The sequence below is a fragment of the Aspergillus affinis genome (genome assembly GCF_023601865.1).
Source record: "Aspergillus affinis strain CMG 70 chromosome Unknown NODE_65_length_189793_cov_85_416649, whole genome shotgun sequence".
NCBI classification, from domain to species: domain Eukaryota; kingdom Fungi; phylum Ascomycota; class Eurotiomycetes; order Eurotiales; family Aspergillaceae; genus Aspergillus; species Aspergillus affinis.
In genome coordinates, this window is record NW_026515846.1 from 29,532 (window position 1) to 49,731 (window position 20,200).

The following is a 20,200-nucleotide window of genomic DNA, read 5'->3' on the forward strand; positions in this document are numbered from 1 at the left end:
CGCCCAAGAGGGAAACGACAAACTCAAAGAACCGTCGTTTCCGGCTGGCAGTTTTTGCCCTTTTCTGCAGCTCTCATGTTGAAAGGTCTGGACTCTGCCGCCTTCAAACCACGCCATGGGCCTGTCCATATGATCTCCCTCTCCTAGCATATCACATCCTGTCCCATCCCGTTCCGTCCCCTTTCCTCACCATTCCCTCGAACTTCATGGCCGAGCAGATGGAGGAAGGAAGGGCCAACCCCGTGCCCTCGGAGCCTCCTCCCCTGCCCTACTCGCTTCGAACTCGAAAGAAGTCGATCGCCATCTTTTGGTCATTGTTTGTCCTCGATCTCGCGGCTCAACCGGTCGCATTATTTTGGGGATTATGGTACGGAACCGACCTGTCGCATAACATGGGTATGTTTGCCGATCTCGTGGAGGCTTCAGGAGTGAGCCATACTAAGCCTGGTTCTCATCACAGTATTTACCATTGTCACCATCACGCTGGGAGGAATATCGGTATTCGAATACTTTTTCCGACTCTACAACTTGTTCCGCAAAGATTCCAAAACCCGACCGCTGAATGCAAAGAAATCATGGGTAACTAGGCCACACAACCAGTCTTATGTCAGACTGGGATGGATATGAGGCTAACATACCGCCAAAGCTCGATTTCTTCCATATCAATTTCACCATTGTTTGGTTAATCCTAGCCGTGGAACTAATTACGTGAGTCTCGCCACCGCACCATCCCACCCTTCCTTACTAACGCCCATCTAGAGGAACAGTGGTTGAGGAACCATACGGTAAGAACTTCGGCAAACCGATCTATGCTATCTGCTCTAATAATCTGAATCCTTACAGTCCGACTCGTCGCTATGGTTCTCCCCTCCGTCATGTTCTACTTCGGTGCCGTCTACCTCGCCCTTGATATCCTGCGCGTTTGCGGTTTCAAAGCCCCATTCCGGATTTCCTCGACGCCCAAGGGCTCCGTCATGCCTACAGCATTATACGTTCTCATCGAAGATGTCGTCGCTGTCGACGGGGGTGGAGGTCAGATCTATCGCTATGCCCTTCGAACTCGGTATCTATCTAGTCCTTACTTTCGACGTATGCTCTTCCAGATGAACTGTTTCTGGGCCGGAGGGTCCATTATCTTTGCCGCCGCCTTCACCGCCATTATCTTCACCGTGCCTCAAAACGTCGCTTTTACTGTAAGTATCGAAAGTTATCCTTTTGTGAAGGGGTTAGCAACGGGCCGCCACAGCATGCTAACTACTTATGAATCTTCCACAGTTGGGGTGGACGTTGCCTTTGGTCTGGGCCGGTGTTTGGACGTTAATCACTATCCCATGGGTTCAGAGCGATCTCCGTCGCGAAAAGCAGGCGTGGCAGGATCACAGAGGTCAGGGAGGCGTTCCATCATATGTGGATGAGGTCGGGGAACCGTCTGCTCGGACTCGACTGGAGTCGGTTCATGAACGCCTGCCGAGGTTCTTGTCTTGGGGTCGATACCCAGAGAAGACATCAGCACCCCCTACGCCGTCTGATGGTCAATCCAATGCTTGATCCACGCGGCTCGAACTCATGATATTTTCGGACATGGTATTCTGTCGGACTCTGACGTTCTTGGCAATAACCACAAGATCTTGCCTACGGCTCTTCTTTCATGAGTCGCCTTCCAGATGAAGACAACAATGTTCTTCGGCCAATCTCCTTTGATCATATAGGCTGCATGCCAGATTGGTCCCAGAAACTAATGATGATATGGTCCATATATGATGTATTCTATGTTGTATCTAGATACCCTGGTGTTGGATTTTCTTTTCTGTTAGATTGTATAATATAAAATCAGAATACGGATTTTTGAATAAGTCGTCTTGGAAGTTGCACAGTTTGATCATTTTGAGATAACTCAGCGCTGCGGCAGCATTTCGACCCATCTCACATTTGCAGTCTATTTGTTTAGCCGCAAGACTTGAGGTTGAGCGGATGAAGCCAAAGCGCGGCGCGTCTGGCTTCTCGCATTGCTGGTGCACCAGAACATCTGCGACACCGGAATGACTTGACATATGAGTCGCCCACAAGGGACGATACATGACGATTTCTCGTTCAAATGACTAGTCCTTCAACGTACACCTTCACTTCCCATTTTTCCCATGCGGATAGAGAGACCTCGGTTCCTTGCACAAGAGGGAGAGTGCCCGTCTTGAAGCGTCTCGGAGGTTGCAAAGACGCTCAGGTTTTAGGTCGCAACGCGTAGAACCGAACCGGCAACAGCTTGAAATTCTTCGGGAATCCCAGCTGTAGCTCCGACGTGATCAGATTCATTCCGGCCTCGGCGAAGATTTTCCTGAATTTCTCGTCCGTCCGCGTCACGCTGCTATCCTCATCGTCGTACATATCCTCGCCTTGCGGATCCGTCGACATATTCTCCTTGACCACGATGAGACCCGTCTCGGTGAGGGCCGCACAGCATCGCACGAAGTACTCGCGCAGCTGCTCATCCGTCAAATGACCGACGCAGAACTGCGTCCAGATCAGGTCGTATTTCTTGTCCGGGTTCCAGCTCTCAATGCCCATGGTATAGATGTCCCCGACCACCCCGTCCCTCTTCAGCGATCCGTCCTGCATGACCTGCGTGAACTTCGCGACGGGCTCCACCGCATCCACCATCTCACAGACATGGCTGAGGAATCCCTCCGTCACGCGTCCGACGCCGGCGCCGCAGTCCACGGCCCGCGCGAGCTTTCCGTCTGTCGGACACGACGGTATCATTCGTCGCACTTTGCTCAGGAATGTCTTGGAGCCTCGGAGATCGATGCGCGAGTACCAGGGGTAATTGCCGAGCATGGCCAGCATGGCGTTGGACGTGGCCGGCACGCTATTCCAGTATCTGATCGAGGCCGCATGGTCGATGTTGGCGTCGGCGGGGACATTATTCGCGACAGACGCGTCCGTGGCAGGACCGGAGGACATTATCGACAGGGCGGAGTGCGAGGTCGTCTCGTGCAGTCTTTCTCGTCGACTTCCTGTGTTCCCCTCATCTTTTTTTTTTTTTTTTTTTTTTTTTTTGCTCGAGAGAACAAACGGGTTACATAAGCCAGACAAAACACCGAGTATGATTGGACAAAGAGGCTGGCAAAAAACATCCAGAACGAACTTCTTCTTGCAATCTTCCCTGCAAACTTCTTGTTTTCCTCGAGCAGCACAAAATGGACGGCTCACCGGGTGAGGAACACCTTGCTTTCACGCAATGGGCTGCGTCCAACGGCGTCAAGATCAACGGCATCGCGCCAGCTCGGTTTCCCGGCCGCCGATTAGGCATGGTGGCTACCAGAACAATAAAAGTGAGTTAGCATGCTTCTAGTTCCTTGTCTCTAGTCTCTAGTCCCTAGGTAGCTCCTGGTGTATACTACGGACTAGCAGCGCCTACCTTATCTTCATCACTCAATATGGCCCATGGTTGACTTGATATCTACACGCCCCAGGAGGACGAAGTCATTCTTTCCGTGCCCCTGGGGTTAATGGTAACCATTGACTCGATCCCCTCGTGGTTTGTGGATCGATTTCCCGAAAACGCATCCATCCACGCGATCATGTCAGCGTACCTCACGCACGGCGACGCCGAGCTGCTTCAGCCGCTAGAAGCCTGGCGACGCACATGGCCCAGCTGGCAGGAATTCGAAGACACGATGCCAGTGCTTTGGCCCGAGCATCTCCGACGACTGAATAGCTCAGGCTCGGAGATGGGAAGTACTTCCTCGTCCGAGCCCAGTATACTGCCCCTGTCCATCTCGGGATTGTGGAACTCGTTCTCGAAAAGGCAGGTCAATGTGGACTACGAGACGAGGTATCAGCAGTTGCTGGCGCAGCAAGAGAAACGGCTCAAGGACTCGTGGGAACACGTGGTCTCTGTGTTTCCGGATACGAAGTGGGAGGATTTTGCGTATCATTGGTTTATTATCAACTCGCGCAGCTTCTATTATACGTCGCCCGGGAAGGGCGAGCCGGAGGATTGGAACGATGCAATAGCGTTGGTTCCGTTTGCGGATTATTTCAACCATGAGGATGAAGCGGTGAGTTCTTTTCATGTGAATATTATAGGACTGTGATAACAAGGAGATTTTAGGCTTGCGGTGTCAATTTCGATGGCTCGAAGTATACTTTCACAGCGACGAAGAAATACGGTAAATGGGAGCTGATGTTGTTGTGATAAACATAGTCACTAATCTGGTAATATAGCAAAAGGAGAAGAGATTTTTATGAGCTACGGGGGACACTCGAACGACTTCTTATTAGTTGAATGTCAGTCACCTGCGCCCTGGTATCATGCCCTACTAACAAAGCGCTAGATGGTTTTTATCTCGACCAAAATGAGTCCGACTCGATATACCTCGACGATATCATTTTCCCGGAACTCTCGCTGCCACAGAAAAAGGAGCTTGCGCTCCGCGAATATTTCGGGTGCGTATATCTTACAATCCATCGTTGAGAACAGCCATCTCATGCATGACATCCAGCAATTTCGAGGTTTCGGAAGAGGGTCCTAGCACCTCTACCCAGCTCGCCGCATGCCTGAAGTACATGTCTCTCCGGGACTGGCGGAAATACGTCCTCGGGCAATCCGATCGAAGCGTAGATCGGCAAAAGACAGCGGCAGTGATCCGTGAATGGGTCGATACCTACCGGAAAGAAAGTATCACGACAATTAGTATCATTGAGAACATGAAGAAGAAGGCAGCCGCTGCTGATTCGACAGCCGTGGAATCGAAAAAAGAAACTGAACGGCTGGATATGATATTGGGGCGATGGATACAGATACAGCAATTGTGCGAGAAGATAATAGAGCGATTGAGGTGAGGTCGACATGATTTGCACAATACATTCATATAAATCAAGCATGAGAATACAACGCCATGTCAGCTCTAAAATCGCGTTTTACCGTTGCTCTGAAGGTAATTGCCTGGGAGCCCTTGCATAGTGCCAAAGCCAAAGGATTTACAGTTCAACGAACCGAATGAACGAATATGACGATACCAGGTGTCGCTATTGTGTATTCCGGATACCCAGCGGGTCCTCATGAAGTCATTGATCCAACCTACTGAGTAGGTACATGAGCGGACGAAAGCGCCTAGTTTCAACGATACTCCGTAGTATTTCAGCTACTCGCATCCCAGAAAGTGGATATTCACGCCCGGTCGATGTACCAACTACCAACCCACAGTTCCCAGTTAGAAGTGGATCCGATGAGAGATGGAATATGCCCCGATCACCTTGATGGCGAGTTCATCATCTATTACCCTTGGCATTACTCGGTCGCACGAGATCAGAGCGCATGGACAGCTTGTTGTCGCTTGCTCATGATGGGGACTACCAGATCGACATCCTGGTTGATGCTTGGGAGTGCAGGCATCCATATTCTATAGTAGGCCACCATCGAGAGAAGCTGTTTCACCTTTCTACCGGTGTATATTAACTCACAGTTCTCTTTACGTATGAGTTAATTTATGAGAAATTGTCCAGACACCGGGTTATCGGGGCCGAGGCAACAACTATCTCTCTGCTGGCTAAACTACAGTACTAGTTATTGACTTTAGTGACCCTCGGCAGGTCCCACTTGCCGCACCCGCGAGGATCAGAGCCAACTAGCGGGCGGTAGCGGGCGGCTAAAATCAACGTTTTCCGCTCCCTTTTTCACTTCCCTGCATTCATCCCTAGCAATTTGGAATGGCAAAAGTACGATACCTAGCTGAGAGACTACACCGCGAGTTAATTAACAGCAAAAAGAAATTTCATCGGTTGGCTAAGTAGTTCTTGGTATTTACAGCTGACGTCACCTGATTTATGGACTATCAGGCTAACTCGCACTCAATCAGACTCTCCGCACTGGCCTGCGCCGACCAGATCTTCACGATCTTCAGGCCGGTCGGCTCGATCAGTTCGTACCACTGGTGCTCGGTACGCTCCTTTGAGGCCAGGTCCACCATCATGATGATGTCCAGGGACGTAGCCTGCCAGTGGGCCCCAGTATCGGGGATCACGTTTTCGTTGATCAGCAGCTTGCTATAGCCGAGAGTCATGGCATCCGCTAGTCGACGCAGAATCTTCTGGCAGGTCTCGTCATTCCAGTCGTGTAGAATGGAGTGCAGGAAGTAGGTTCGGGCGCCTAGGTGCAGTAAAGGTACGAGTCAGCTTGAGGAAGCTACGGCACAAAAAAAGTCCAAGGGGAAGAAAAAGATATGGCTAGACCGTACCTTTGACTGGCTGCTCCGTGAAAAAGTCATGGGCTGTGGCCTCGATGGCCGGATTTAGAGACTTGATCTCAGCCAGAACATGGGGTTGATCCTGAAGGATCAATCGACCAGGCACCTCAGGCCACTTGGTTTTGAACTCCTCAAGATCGTGGCCCTTGTTTCCACCGACATCCACCAGGAACACCTCGTCGATTCCAGTTCGTGCACCGTGGATCAGACTATCTTGCACCGGGTAAAATCCCACGTCCATCCAGCTGGGTCGTCCCTGGTGGTATGCGGACATGAGGTTGTTGAACTGGCCGGCCAGATGGGGGTATTCGGGATTGGCACTAAGAAATTCGAAGAAATGCAAGTCGGTCTTAAATCCTAGTGAAAACGGGGAGTTCTTGCCCTCGTTCGGGCTGGTGTAGTTGTTGTTTTTCAGCCATGCTGGGAGTGCGTGGATGGAGGGAATGGTGCAGCCGTTTCTACCAGGGGTCGGTCCTCGGTTAGAATGTTGATTTTGAAAGAAAGATCCGGCGGTCAGGGAGGGTCTGGTAACTTACATGCATGGAATTGTGTCACTATAACGAGGCATCGCCAATGCCGTTGAGAATCCATTGCGGCGGTACTCATCGAACCCGGTCTCAACGACCACACCCATGGCACCGAGATGTTTCAGGAGACGCCCTGCATCTGCATGAGCCCGAGCTACACGTGTCTGACTTACTGCAGATAGTAGGATTGAACTAACCTAGCAACTCTGGCTCTGCACCAGTCGCTTTTGCAAGCTCTGTCACCGATCTCGATTGGTCACTCTGTGCTAAGATGGGGAAGATCCCCAGATCAATGCATGCCTCGACAGCCGCAAAAGCGGTCGAGTTTGCCCAGCAATAGCGAAGCAGGGTCTCCCGTGGAGTCTCCAAAGCTCGCACAATGGACTGAGCCGCGTCTATGAGCTTCAGTCGGGCCTCTTGGTGCCCCTCGGTGAGATCTTGACTGAGGGCATTGACTTCCTTCAGGAGACGGGGAAGATCCTGTGGTGCATTAGGGGAAATGGCAATCTGGCCATCAAGGACGATGTGAGCCCCGGCACCATTTGTTTTGGTGCCATTTGTTTTGGTCCCGTTGATCCCGTTGAGTTCGGCCATTGTGACTCCGGAGGATTTGGAAGAAACAAGGAACAAACGTTATGATGAGGAGAGAGAAAGTGATTGACAGTTGACACCTCACAAAATTTGGACATGCATGACAGGGGGAAAGCAAGCCATTTCATTCGAGTGAATGATATCAACCCTGTTCTCTTTGTTCTACTCCACTTTTCACTCCCTATATTCTTTGGGCCTGGGTCTAATGCAAAAGACCATGCTAGTTTCTCTTATACCCTGGGCGAGGTTGCATCGCAGTCTACGCCACTTGATACCTTTACTTGTTTAGGCAGCGTCAATTTGGAGGAGAAAATTGCGATTCTCGGCGCCGGGGACCGAGAAATTGAACCACCGGGTCTACACCGCACGAGCGTACCCCGTACACCTATAAGAGAGGAGCGATGGGTTCCACGAGCCAGCTCCTCAAACAAAGAAGCCATCATCTACCTGTCCCCAAGATTTTCGAAAACCCCAACCTTACCACTGTTAGTCTAGTATTTGCTCCTCTTGGAAATCTCCGTGGCGCCACCCAAATCGTTGATTTCAATTCGTCCCTAAATAGCGCCTCGTTGGACTTAGCCTACTCCGTACGCCTATGAACTACTCCATCCTATGCTGTTTAGGCTGATCCACTTTATTAGATAGTTAATTGAGCGGGCCGCAATCCGGAACCACACAGTGCTCATGCATGACAAGCAACGGCGTCTTTCTCCTGACAGGGATGTTGCCTTTAGCTCCATCCTAGGACATTTCCATTTTTCGGACAGGGCCGCATCATGCGCCCCTACTTTCGGCCCACTTAGCTCCGATGGCCATGTATTGTTCGAAACAATCCGACTCTTACCCCGTACGGACTACGGAGTTGGCTGTAGGAGTTTGCGTGATAGGATAATGCAACAACCCTGCTGGAGTTCATCCACTCGATGCAATTCACATTCCTTGTTCTTCACTTCTAGGTTTCTCTATCACCTGTGTATGGGCCTACCAGGTCAGGAACAGGCAACTTGAAGTGAAAGCGCAGATTCTGGTTGCTTTTCAACAGGGACGGGAGCATTGGGGGCACCAGGTGATGTCTGAGCGACTCATTATAAGGTCCTTTCAACTTTCCAATTATTCTTGTCTTTTCACTCACATATTCCACTTCCCACCATGGCGGAATCTACCTTGAATGACACAAAGCAAGGGAGAGGGAAGGGTGCTGAGATGATGGCCGTGATGTGGGCGCTTACGGGAGTCACCACGTTCATTGTCGTCGCTCGACTCTTCATACGACAGAAGGTGTTGCGGGTTCTTGGGCTGGATGACTGGCTGATTGCAGTTTCGATGGTCAGTATACATCTCTATTTTCCAGCATTCTCGGTCCTGCTGGTCCACCAACTAAATTTGGCTTTTCGAGTATAGATTCTAGGTTTGATCTTTGTGGGAACCGCCACTGCATCTGTAGCGCATGGCTATGGGCAGCATACGGCAGATCTGGACATCGCAGAAGCCGAAAAGGGCCTTTTCTACAACAGCGTATCGTTTATCTTCGGCATTCTGTCTTTTGCATTACCCAAACTAGGCGTGGCAGCTTTACTGAATCGTCTCCTCAATCCGAGCCTAATCCATCGCATTATTACCTGGGGCATGGCGAGCTTCATTTGCGCAGTCGCCATCGTCAACATTATCATCTACGTTACCATGTGCGACCCCCCACAAGCACTGTGGAAGATCAGGATGGCCATGAACGGGGAGGCGAAATGTCGTGATGTCTGGGTCCTGATTCACTATGCTACTTTCAACGGAGGTGAGCCCTCGTGGATACGACTGCTTTCTTCAGGAAGTCATCAGACAACAGATTCATGTTAATATTTATCGTCCGCAGTCGTATCCGCATTTGTCGATCTCTACCTCGCCATCTATCCCAGCACGGTATTGTTCAAACTGCAAATGTCTTTTCGCAAGAAGCTGGCACTAAGCGCAGCATTGGGTTTGGGCGCCGTGTCCGTGTCAATTTTGCCAATCTTCAAACTCCCAGGAGTCATGATACTGACGGACAGCTCAACTAGTGCGGCGGCCACTGCCATCGTCAAATGTGCTCAGATAAAAGGTCTTGCAGACAAAGCGGATCCTACTTGTACGTCGCCCCTGTCCTCCCCCGCAACCCAAATCCAGTAACCCCCAATTCTAACCTACAAAAACCTCTTACAGATGGAACCGTCCCCCTCGTCATCTGGACCAAGTACGTACATACAAACTCACGCCTCTTCAAAGCCCTCCATGACATAACGAAACAAGACCTAATCATCTAACTCCAACCCCCGGGAAAACAAAAAAACAGCGTCGAAGCCAACGTCGTCGTCATCGCCTCGTGCATCCCAACCCTCCAACCCCTCCTCGAGCTCCTCCTCGGCAAACGTAAACTAACCTCCAACGGCAAAAGCAACTCGCGCCACAAATACTACCAACAAAGCAGTCAACAAGGCAACGAGGCCAGCCAAAGCAATCACAATAGCAATAGCAATAGTCGACGCTCGCGCCACGCGCTCCATAAACAGGATTATACACTCACGACGAACGTCGAGAGTCGTGAGAGTATTCTGCGGGAGGAAAGGTTGGATTTTGATTCTACGGTTACTACTGGTGATGGTGGTGGACTCGGGCCGATGCAGATCCGTCGTACGGATGATGTGCATATCGAGTATGAGATGCAGACGCAGACGCCGTTGGAGCCGACGCAGAAGCGGAGTTTTGGATGATGATTTCTTATATTAGGTTCTATTTTCAAAAGAGGGCTTTCATTGAGCGGGTGTCAGTTTTCGTGGATAAGATAAAATTTGGTTGCGGCTTGGGCGGAATTTTGATTTGTAACTGTACATATTGGTGGGAAGATCAGGCTGGCGTTTTGGGTAGGTTAGAGCTAATTATTGCTTGTTTTTCCTTTGGTATCGACAAAACTATAGACATTCTTTGATATAGACTACACTCATCAGAATATACGGGATTTCAGGACTTATTCAAATGCCTCAGAAGGTCTAGGCCTGTATCCGTACCTAACTAGCCAACTCAAAGAAAAGCTAATATAATAAAGCCAGGAGTTCATCCCGATCTACAACCTTACAGTCGTGTACGCTTACAGTAGGGTACGCAACCCCAAACTAAGTTAAAATAACTACAAAGATGAATGGACAGAACAAATCACAATATAATAATCAAATCGAAATCGGGCATGTAACTAGTTAACAAATACCCTTTCTATCCAATTGCACCGTCTATTTATTCTACATAACTATTTCCAATCATATATACCCAAATGTTTATGTTAAGTTATGCAAGCCAGCAAGCAAGTGTCCTCTTCCCAACCCCCCCGGCCCCAAACTCTCACATACAGTAGCCCCATATGTAATCAATGACACATCGTATCTCTAACTCTCACGCCCACGCCTTGATCCGGTCTGATCAGATGGTCTGTGCCGGGTATCTGGGATCATAACATAGTTGATCCCGTGGGAGATGAAAGAAAAAACAAGTAGGATCGGTGCACATAGGTTTCTGGCAGGGGGATGTTCGATCGAAGAACTATTCCAAAACAAAAAAGACGAACCCGTCGTCGTGAAGAAATCCATATAGAAACGAAGGATTAAGTAGGTAAACAAATCAGGATGCCAAATGCCAAAAGAGTCCCCAAGAAGAAGATATAGATAAAAGTGAAAGTAAAAAAAAAAAAAAGATCAGTCCACCGGTTAGACGAAGAGGTTTTATAAAGAAAAGAGAAATATGAAGAATAATAAGAAAAAAGACGCCTATATACACCCACTGCATCTGGGTATCTCAGAGCGGAAAAATGCTAACTCGCGATGCTGAAAAGATGGCAAGGGAAATTCAGATATCATGAATTAATGCAGGAAGATGATTGACAATAGAAGCAGTAGTGATCTGAGCTGTCGCTTATGCAATTACCCGTTTTTTCGAGACGGCATCAGCTTGCGGCCGAAGTTGCGGATCGTCATTTTATGGCTAAAAGAATTAGTCGATACAACGGGAAGACAGGGCTGGAGAGTCAATCTTACCTGTCATCAGACCCGTCCCATCGTTTGGTCTGGGAGCGGGAAATGGTAGTACCCGATGTCATGGGCCGATTAGGAGGGTTCACGATTCGGCGAGATTGCTAGAAATAATGCGTTAACAAGGAAGTCCACCCTCGTAGATAGATTGACGGTAATATACGTACCTCCCAGCGAGCATCCACATCTACTTCACTCGTAGAGCGAGCATCGGATGCTAGAAAACCTAGATCGGGCGTACTGAGGGTACTGGATCCCAATGAATTAGACCGCACAAGCGGAGAGGTACCCGACTGGACAGATCTCTGTGAGCGTGACTCGGAGTATTCGCTGTTCGAGTCCTGGCTTGCGAGACTGTGACTCTTGTCCGACAGCGTGGCGGTGTCTGAGTTGTGCAGAATCTGGGATGAACTTGCAAGCTCGCGGTATCGTTTCTGCTGCTGTTTGTTGGGCCGGTGATGCGAGAACTTGTTCCCAAGAATTGCGGGAGCATGAGAGATGAGGGCTTTGATCACATCTTTCTTCAATCTTAAAGCAAGATCCAAATTCGACCAGGTCTTATTCCGATACTCCAGAACCGGCAAACGGAAAACGAAGTCGTGAAGATCTTCCAGGTTGTGGTCACCTTTACCCTTGTAGCTCAAGCAAAGCACCACATCGTGAACCTTGACGTGAGCCAAAGTCATGTAATTCGATGCACGTGACATCATCTGCGTTAGATCATCGGTGGTCTCTTTAGATTTGCCGTTCCTGGTTGGTATTTTGGCCAGGCTGAATTTCTTGCCCTTGTCTTCGCCAAGGTTGGTGTTCGAGCCGTTCACAAGGGTCTTCTCTGTGGGTTGTCGCGACAATACGCGCATGCTGTCAACCGATCTCTTCTTTGTCAAAGCACCAACACTGGTTGCCGGGCGTGCGAGCTGGCGGGATGAGCTAGGTCGAGGAAGTTCCTTGTTTAGAGGCGTCATGGCCAGGCCCTTCAGATGGCTGGAGCGACTTGTTCGAGGCCTGGCCTCCTCAGTCAGCGACAGCGTCGGGTGTAGTCGGAGTTCGATAGCGCCGGGTCCCTTGGAGAACTGCAGGTCTTCGACCGAAGGATCACTGCTCCCGTGTGCTGTCGGGGGAGAGGTTGAACCGGTGTCCTCGTCATCTTCCGAATCGGAGTTGTCTACCGGCTTCATGTTCTTGATCATGAAGGGCGAGAAACCGCCATTTTCGAATGCCGTTGAGCCCACATTGGGGAATATATACTCGAACACCTTTTGGCCGAGTTCGTGTTCCAACTGAATCTTGAGGGGGAAAAGCGAAACCTCGAAGTCATCCAGAACCGGAATACCTGCAACAGCCTCAAGCATATGCCAACTGACTTTGATCATGTGATCGTCTGGGATATCCAGATGTTTGGTCTGGTCGAGATATGGCACAATGATCTGAGGGTATAGGGCATCTGGAAGGAGGTTCAAACCATACAGTCGTTCAACTGCCACTAAATTGTGGTTCGAACCATCGCTGTTATCGGTACGGTCATACTCGGCATTCCTAAGCTGGAACTCGACCAGCGGCTCCGACTCGTCCTTCATGAGATGCCACACAACTTCGCTTGCAGAGATGTTCCAGCGTAGAATACCGGTCGCTCCAGACGTTGTCGGCTCGATTTTGCGCTGAGATGTCGTGATGGCTTTCATTAGGAAGAATAGCTCATCTTCACACTGAGTCAGATCGTTCTCCAGGGAAAGACGGTCTTCCCAGCCCTTTTTATCCAGATACTTCGCATGGATTTGGAAATGCTCCTTGATTTCCTCCAACTGTCTGATACGGGCCTGCAGCTTGAAGACCATTTCGGGAGCACCACGGAGATCGCTAAAGTCGGAACTAAGCATGATCCTCTCGAGACGTTCATTCCGTACTTTCTCCAAGGGTTCACTGTAGAGAAGAAGGTCCAAAACAATGATGTACATCGAATAGTACTCGGCCGAATCACAAATCGCACGGAAGTGTGGGAAATCGACGCTGATTTGGTCCATTCTCGTTTCTTGCCCATCTGGAACATTCTGCTCGCCCGACTGGCGCTGTCCCTTGGCCACCTCTTCGTTATACTTGAGACGGAGATTGTTGTACTTGTCATAGCGTAAGCTGGCTGAGGTCTTTTGTATAATTCTCGAGAAGCCGAACGGGTTCAGTTCAAAATCAAACATAGCCTCGAGGGTCAACCAAGGTGGCCAGGCCGATCCAGGAGAGTTGCCGTACTTGTTGCCAGCATAGAACTGCAAATGTGTCATCAAATTCTTCTGGGTTGCGACAAAGAACTGGGCTCCGTCCATGTCGAGGGAGAAGCGACGCTGTACCAAACCGCTGATGTCATCAGATACCCGCTCTTTGTCCATGATCGATACAACCTTGAGCTGCATGCCCTTAGCTGCAACGAGCAGCACGGATTTGTGGTTTTTCTCGCTCTGAAGCTGAATCTGAGGCGCAATGAGTCGTAGATGATAACTGTTTTGCGGTGTAAATTCTGGCGATATGTTTTCGCTGGAACCATCTGACGTGGGCTTAGTTTGGCCTTGCTGGTCCGACTGGTCCTGCTCTTCCGCATTCACAAACCGCTTCGCATCGTTTAGCAACTGCTCGATGCGGTCTTCCACACTATCGTCATCTTCCGAATCCACTAAGCCCCGAGCATCAGAAGGTCGCCTCGACGCGCTTTGTGACAGCTTGGAGTGCCTGCGCTTGTTTTTGCTTTGCTCATCGACTATGTCCAGTATAAACTTGACAGCTCGTCGTGACATGTAATAAACAAATCCACGCCGCTGGCTGACCTGGTGACTATAACGGAGGATAATGTTCCTGAGGGAATTGTTCCACTTGAGCTGTGTATTGTGAATCATGAAACGGTTGTTGAAGTCGCTGGCAAAATCATCGTTGGGAGACGAATAGAGCCCGTCAAGATCAGCATCTCTGCCATCATTGGTGGAATCAGAGTCCCTTCCCAGTCTGGAGGCAGTATCGCTTGCAATCGTCTCTGGATTCTTCTCCGTAGGTGACCTTTCGTCTCGCGCAAGTTGCCGTTCGAGACGTTGAAGTCCGCCAGAGAGGAAGCCTCGCCTCCTCGACAGGGTCTCCGCTTGTCTAACATAATCATTATGCTGGGCTCGCAAGTCTGGATCATGATCAACTTCCTTAGCCATTCGAAGCTCTTGGTCACCGATTGCTCGTTCACAATCCCGGATCTGTGCCTCCACGGTAGCAAGACGGTCTCTGATAAGTTCCATCTGCACTCGTCGAGGGTCGTTGTTCTCAGACATAACGCATTCGTGGGTGGGTTCGTCTCCAAACGTGCTATACCCCGATTCATCCGGACTCAGGTTGCCAAGATCGGTTTGGCGGAAGTATGTGAACCGCGGTGTGAATGCCAAGGGTAAAATCTGCGTTCGAGGATTTGACTCTTGGGGGAGAATCCAATCCAATTCCACAAAGTCATCCATGTCAATCCAATCGAGGTTTTGGTCTGGAATGGTGAACCTTGACAGGTCAACAGACGCCACAGGCTGCTGGAATGAAGAGATGATGTCGTCCTTATTGTTCTCTATGTCATCGAGATTGGTTCCTTCGATGCTCGCAGAAACGGCTCTGAAGTCTGCGGCCTGTAGATCCAATTGCGCTTGGTTAATCCGCATCGCGCTGGTCTGATTTTGCCTTAGGCGTCCCTTGGCCTGAGTTTTGATCTGTTCACGACGCTGATGGACATCGAGCTTCAGGCTATCCAAGCGAACTTTAATACCGGTGGCGGTGACAACATCTTCGGCATAGTCTTCACGGTCTTTGTGTTTGTAAATATGTGCCACAAAGAGAGGAGCAAAGAGTAGCTTGTATTTGACCGTAGCAAGATGGCGATTGAACTTTTTGCTGGTTTTCGTGATACCAGGCCAAAGGGGACCTTGACGAACAGGCAGCGACATGACGCCGGAAAAGAGCGACCACCAGTTGAAGAAGTGCGTGAAGAAACGCGGTGTGAGATGGACGGTATTGTAGCTCGTGGAAGGCTGAACGTGGTCGACACTCCAGTTTCTACTTTCAGGGGCAACAACAGCAACGGACAAGTGAATATGGTTGCTTCGAAAGCCTTTGTAGGCGTCGTAGTCCTGTTTTGCAATCGGGTTAGCTATAAGCCTGCTTTGGGGGGTTCAACACTGCAGCATACCTGTTTTTGGGAAGGATCGACATGGATAGGATTCCGAAGTACAATATCATAGTGCGGTCTGAACTCAAACGATCTTTTGCCCTCATCCACATTTCGCTCAAATACGAGACCGGCCACCCATTTCACGTCGCCGGAAAGCTTCATGACCACTTTCTTGAAGTGAGCCGCATTCTTCAAGTCGCTTGAAGCAGACGAGCTTTCCAGATCCTGCGTCGTGGCTTCGGCCATATATCGCGCTTCATGGCTGTAGTCTGGGATTGCCATCACATACTCCCCACTGGTGACGCTCATAAACTCCATTGGATCGTCGCTGGTATGGATGTCCCACTTGACATCTCTACGCCAGCACATTACGAAACCAGCACCGAAACCTGTCACCACATACGGATCACGAGACCCTTTCAGGCGTAGATGAACATCGCCATCTTCCTTCCAAACGACTCTGATCCGAGAGTGGAAACTCAGTCGGATCTTATCCCAGAATCCTACCCTATCGGAGGGGTCGATCTCTGGTTTGGTAAAACCCTCTATGATTTTCATCATGTCCTGAACCACTGGTTGGTAGGACATGCCCCATGAAATGCTCGTTGGGAGACTGGTGTTAATTTGGATGGTAGGATCAGAATAAGTCTTTACTGGACTCACGGATCGCCAGACATCGATCGAGAATGCGGGACTGGTAGACCCGTTTGAAAGTGCGGTAGAAGGAACAAGTTCAATTTGAACTTGTCTAGCTGACTTCTGGTCACGGTACTCTTCGGCGACGACGAAGTTTGTTCGAAGTGACCAACTTGGTAGCCTTGGAGATTGGCCTGGTCGCAGTGCCGGGATGTGCAGCAAGTCCAATGGATAATCTCGCAAGTTGACACGAGCTTCTCCCATCTCCAGCTGAAAGCTCATCGGAACAAGTAGCGCATATTGTGTCGACAAAGGTATGCCCTTGCCAATCCTGTGGAGAAATTCGGGATAGTCCTCCAGCGGAAAGAACGGCTTGTCTATAGTAAGATTGATGTCGCTTATCAGAGCTGCCAATAGGGCAGGTCGGTTCGGAATAGAAAGCACCGTCTCGGTCTCCTCAACATCTTCGGGAGGCTCATCGGCTCCGGAGAAGAGGTTCCTGACCTCCTTGATAGATGTGCCTTGAAACCGCAGAGTAGCATCAATTTTCTTTTTCCAGCTCCGCGCATGATGTTCTTGCAGACGATACCAAGCATTGTCTGTGGAGATTTTGGACTCAGAGGAAAGGCAAGCCGCACCCTCGGCGTCGTAACGAAACTTTTTGCCTCGTCCGCGTTTGCCGCCAGGGCTATCGTCGTCCCGTGGCTTTGGATCGGCACTTTTGCTTCGTTTGGTGTCTTGGCTTGCACGTTCACTACGAAGCGTTCGGTGGCTAGATCGGGTTCGCAATCTGGAAGAGCCACGTCGCTGCCCACATTCCTTAATCTTTTGCACTTTCAGCTCGAAGGCTTCTTGGCGAGCCAGTCGCTGACGTTGCTCAAGGAGACCAGTCCGGTATATACAGCCTAACTTCCACTCAAAGGCGTCGTCTTCCAACTCGAAAAGCAATGCTTTGCTGCGCACGGTGACTCTTGGTACTTTCTTCGGCTCCTCCGGATCTCTCTCCGATGGAAAGTCTGTGCAGTTGTTTTTGAAGCGGTAGTGGAGTTGTTTGAGCGCCTTCGATGTGTTGATGACATTATCAAATATGCGATGCATGACCATATGATGAGGCACGCCGATGCGAATGAAATCGGCCCAGACATCAATCGACTTCTCCTCGATCAAACCGATAGCCTGCTTCAGTTTCAATGTCCGGAGGTCAAGTCTGAAATTGTTCATGCTAATTATCCGTGCCCAAACTCCCTTCAATTTGGGCGCCTCTGCGTGCAGCCGGACCAGATGGGCTCTCATAAAGGGGGCAGAGAGTCTATGGGAACCAGCGGACAACCCATATATCTGTAATAGCATCGGAGGATCCGCTGGCATGGAGGTTTTGATTTGAATGACGGTGGCTCTCGCATCGACCGTTACTAGTTCACTTCGCTGTGGCGCTTTGCGGGGTGGAGATTGAGGCGCAGGGCCCATTGCCTCCCATGAAGATGCTGTCTGGCTGGACGATTCAGGCGATTGCCGCACGAAAGCCTTCTGCAGGACAGAAACGGCAACCGTCAGGCAGTAATAACGATAGAGAGAATACTGAAGGTAAACACCTTTCAGTACTGAATTAATGTTGAATATGGGCCCAAGGCGATCGCTCAGCGTGCTCAGGGCCACCTCAAACCTGGGCAACGAGATAAACGGCTCAGCTTCTAGGTAGTCTTCTGACTCTATGACAAATCCCTCAAAGCCCCGTATGTGCAGCGCTAACCGTCTTCCATCGGCAGCACCGTGCTGCGTCTGTCGGGGTGGAGATGTTGGAGGGAATCTGAATGGCGACTCGTCGCCAATGGTAGAATGACTTGGAGTACGCCGCCGGGCGAAGCTGACATTATTGGCTACGGTCTTTTGAGCCTTATAGTCTGCTGACCATGACTGGAGCTGTAAAGAAACGCCACGGGACGCCTCGGACACACTAGCATCAACGCCAGCAATTTCTAAGCTCAAGCCAGTTGCTTCAAACTGAAGGCGGAGCAACCAAGAAGGAACCCGTCTAAGGATGCTGGGCTTTTTATCCTCAAGCGACATGGACATTCTTTTCTTCGGTCGAACCTGGGCCTGGAACTGCTCGATGACCTGTTTAATTCCTCGATTCACGTCACCGTTCACCATATGGGCGGAGCACGTATTCAGGCTTCCTGAGGCAACCACTCGCACCTCGGGAGAAGCACTCAAATGCACCTTCATTTCCAGGTTCTCCGTGGTTAGTAGATTATGCTTGACTCCGGAGGGTGTCTGGTAATAGAACTGATGAGACGCGACCCGGTAGACGGACGAAAGTGAATAATGAACGCCACCTTCGGTGGAGTGAGAGGATTCAATGTCAAGTGAGATAGAAGAGATGGAAGATATGAGGAGGTTGTAATCATCCTCAGGTTTGGCAGATAAATCATCAGAGATCGGAAGGACGAATCGAATCACAGGCTCATGCACAGAGAGTTTGATGCTCGCTTTCGGTAGCAGTCGAGATATCAGCCTATGGTTGTTTCTCTTCTTCCCACGAGAAGTGGAAGTCCTGTCCTGAGCCAGTCCCAGGAGCCGAGAGACGTGTCTTGGTTCCAGGTCAAGCGAAGGAGACGTGACCACTAGGTTTGCGAACAGGATATTGGTGTTGCGGTCCTCCGGGTTCCGTTCGTCGTATGAGCTGATTGTTTTCGAAGGAAGCGTGGTTTTGATAGTGGTAGTCGCCATTGGGATGTAGAGAATATTATCCGTTTCGCCCGAGCTGTCATCCAGACTAACTGAAAAGGATATAGCAGCAAGAAGAGCTTGGTGAGCAACGTCGTTGCGCTGGAAGTACATGCGATGGGCCGGGCTTTTCTGGTCCATCCGGTGAAGATCAACCCCAAGTTCATGGGACACGACGTTCAAGTAAACGGAACTCTCTTTTGCCGAAGACGGTTGGATGGCTCGAGACACTCGGAAGAAGCTCAAAGCCACCTGGAATTCTTGGATTCCGCGGAGCAGGGAACTGGCAAACTCCTTTGAATCTGCGACTGTCTGGACAATCGTATCGTCGCGACTCCCAGGTCGATCTAACTCCTCCACAAAATCAGCAAAGGTCACCTCATCTTCCAGGTCGTCCTCCGAGGGTTCTTTCAAAGATTGTCGGAATTTCTTGATCCGTTGCATCAGCGTCGTCAAGTCGTCGTACGGAATATGCATTCTCCCGATTTTGACAGCAATAGAGGCATCCCTTAGACCCTCCATATCCTTGTGAAGGAGCCCGTGTATATTCACTCCGACATTATCCAGTAGTTCCGTAGGTTCTCTGCCGTCAACAGAAAGCAAAACATTTTGCACCGTCATGATCCATTCAGCTGGATGTTGCTCGCCGGACTCGTCCTTCTTGCGCCGAAACACCTTTCCTCTGTCCACCATCTTACGCCTCGTATCCACCGCCAGGGACAAAGATCCCACCTGTATTTGTCCAGCCTCGAGAAAGTGAACTGTAGTGTTGACAGCCACAATGTCCACCAATTTCAACCAGTGTATTTTGCGATGGAGTCGTTTCACGTGTTCCTTCAGTCCCGTCAAGGTCTTCCATGTTTTGCTCCGATGAGGAAGGGGAGAATCATCCTCGCCCTCCTGAGAGCTACCGAGCTCCTCCGAACTTTGCGGTTCCGGCACATCGGCTTTCTTCTCATTTTGATTTTTTCCCAGTACGGAGGGGTCCAGCGTCACCTTCAAGTCGGTCAACCGGAGGCTCAGCCATGTCGGTTGTGCAAAAGACGGGGGGTGTAATGACAGGCCCAGACCCCGAAGCTCGATCAACACGCCTTCCTTGGGAGCGTACGCAATGCGGCGGAGGGAGAAATATCCGATCCGTTGTATGGAAATTCCGGTCGCGATGCGGACGATGGCGAAAATCAGGAACGAGGAGAGATAGAGAAGGAGGAAACCGACGAGGACGGTGGTCGGGTTGAAAAGCGTCATCGTGGC

General features: G+C 50.2%; 6 protein-coding genes across 6 annotated transcripts; 3 read left to right on the plus strand and 3 right to left on the minus strand.

The window, feature by feature from the left end:
- Nucleotides 1-206: 206 nt before the first annotated feature.
- On the plus strand, nt 207-1,548 carry KD926_009210 (uncharacterized protein; the record flags this gene model as incomplete). Its single annotated transcript, XM_053101824.1, has 6 exons — nt 207-396; nt 461-579; nt 647-708; nt 760-785; nt 844-1,193; nt 1,276-1,548. The coding sequence occupies 6 exons, from the start codon at nt 207-209 to the stop codon at nt 1,546-1,548; spliced, it is 1,020 nt and encodes a 339-aa protein (XP_052954599.1).
- A 669-nt stretch (nt 1,549-2,217) lies between these two features.
- On the minus strand, nt 2,218-2,958 carry KD926_009211 (N-terminal protein methyltransferase; the record flags this gene model as incomplete). The annotated part of the gene is made up of 1 exon (XM_053101825.1): nt 2,218-2,958. One exon carries the CDS (start codon nt 2,956-2,958, stop codon nt 2,218-2,220), a length of 741 nt encoding a protein of 246 aa, XP_052954600.1.
- Nucleotides 2,959-3,194: 236 nt separating this feature from the next.
- KD926_009212 (SET domain-containing protein) lies at nt 3,195-4,842 on the plus strand (the record flags this gene model as incomplete). Its single annotated transcript, XM_053101826.1, has 6 exons — nt 3,195-3,329; nt 3,471-4,058; nt 4,112-4,169; nt 4,225-4,287; nt 4,335-4,446; nt 4,503-4,842. 6 exons carry the CDS (start codon nt 3,195-3,197, stop codon nt 4,840-4,842), a joined length of 1,296 nt encoding a protein of 431 aa, XP_052954601.1.
- Nucleotides 4,843-5,834: 992 nt separating this feature from the next.
- KD926_009213 (S-adenosyl-L-methionine-dependent methyltransferase) lies at nt 5,835-7,366 on the minus strand (the record flags this gene model as incomplete). Its single annotated transcript, XM_053101827.1, has 4 exons — nt 5,835-6,148; nt 6,237-6,703; nt 6,782-6,905; nt 6,970-7,366. The coding sequence occupies 4 exons, from the start codon at nt 7,364-7,366 to the stop codon at nt 5,835-5,837; spliced, it is 1,302 nt and encodes a 433-aa protein (XP_052954602.1).
- Nucleotides 7,367-8,512: 1,146 nt separating this feature from the next.
- Nucleotides 8,513-10,101, plus strand: KD926_009214 (uncharacterized protein; the record flags this gene model as incomplete). The annotated part of the gene is made up of 5 exons (XM_053101828.1): nt 8,513-8,689; nt 8,765-9,149; nt 9,228-9,479; nt 9,554-9,584; nt 9,684-10,101. 5 exons carry the CDS (start codon nt 8,513-8,515, stop codon nt 10,099-10,101), a joined length of 1,263 nt encoding a protein of 420 aa, XP_052954603.1.
- Nucleotides 10,102-11,298: 1,197 nt separating this feature from the next.
- On the minus strand, nt 11,299-20,194 carry KD926_009215 (FMP27 family protein; the record flags this gene model as incomplete). The annotated part of the gene is made up of 4 exons (XM_053101829.1): nt 11,299-11,359; nt 11,413-11,510; nt 11,574-15,542; nt 15,602-20,194. The coding sequence occupies 4 exons, from the start codon at nt 20,192-20,194 to the stop codon at nt 11,299-11,301; spliced, it is 8,721 nt and encodes a 2,906-aa protein (XP_052954604.1).
- Nucleotides 20,195-20,200: the final 6 nt, after the last annotated feature.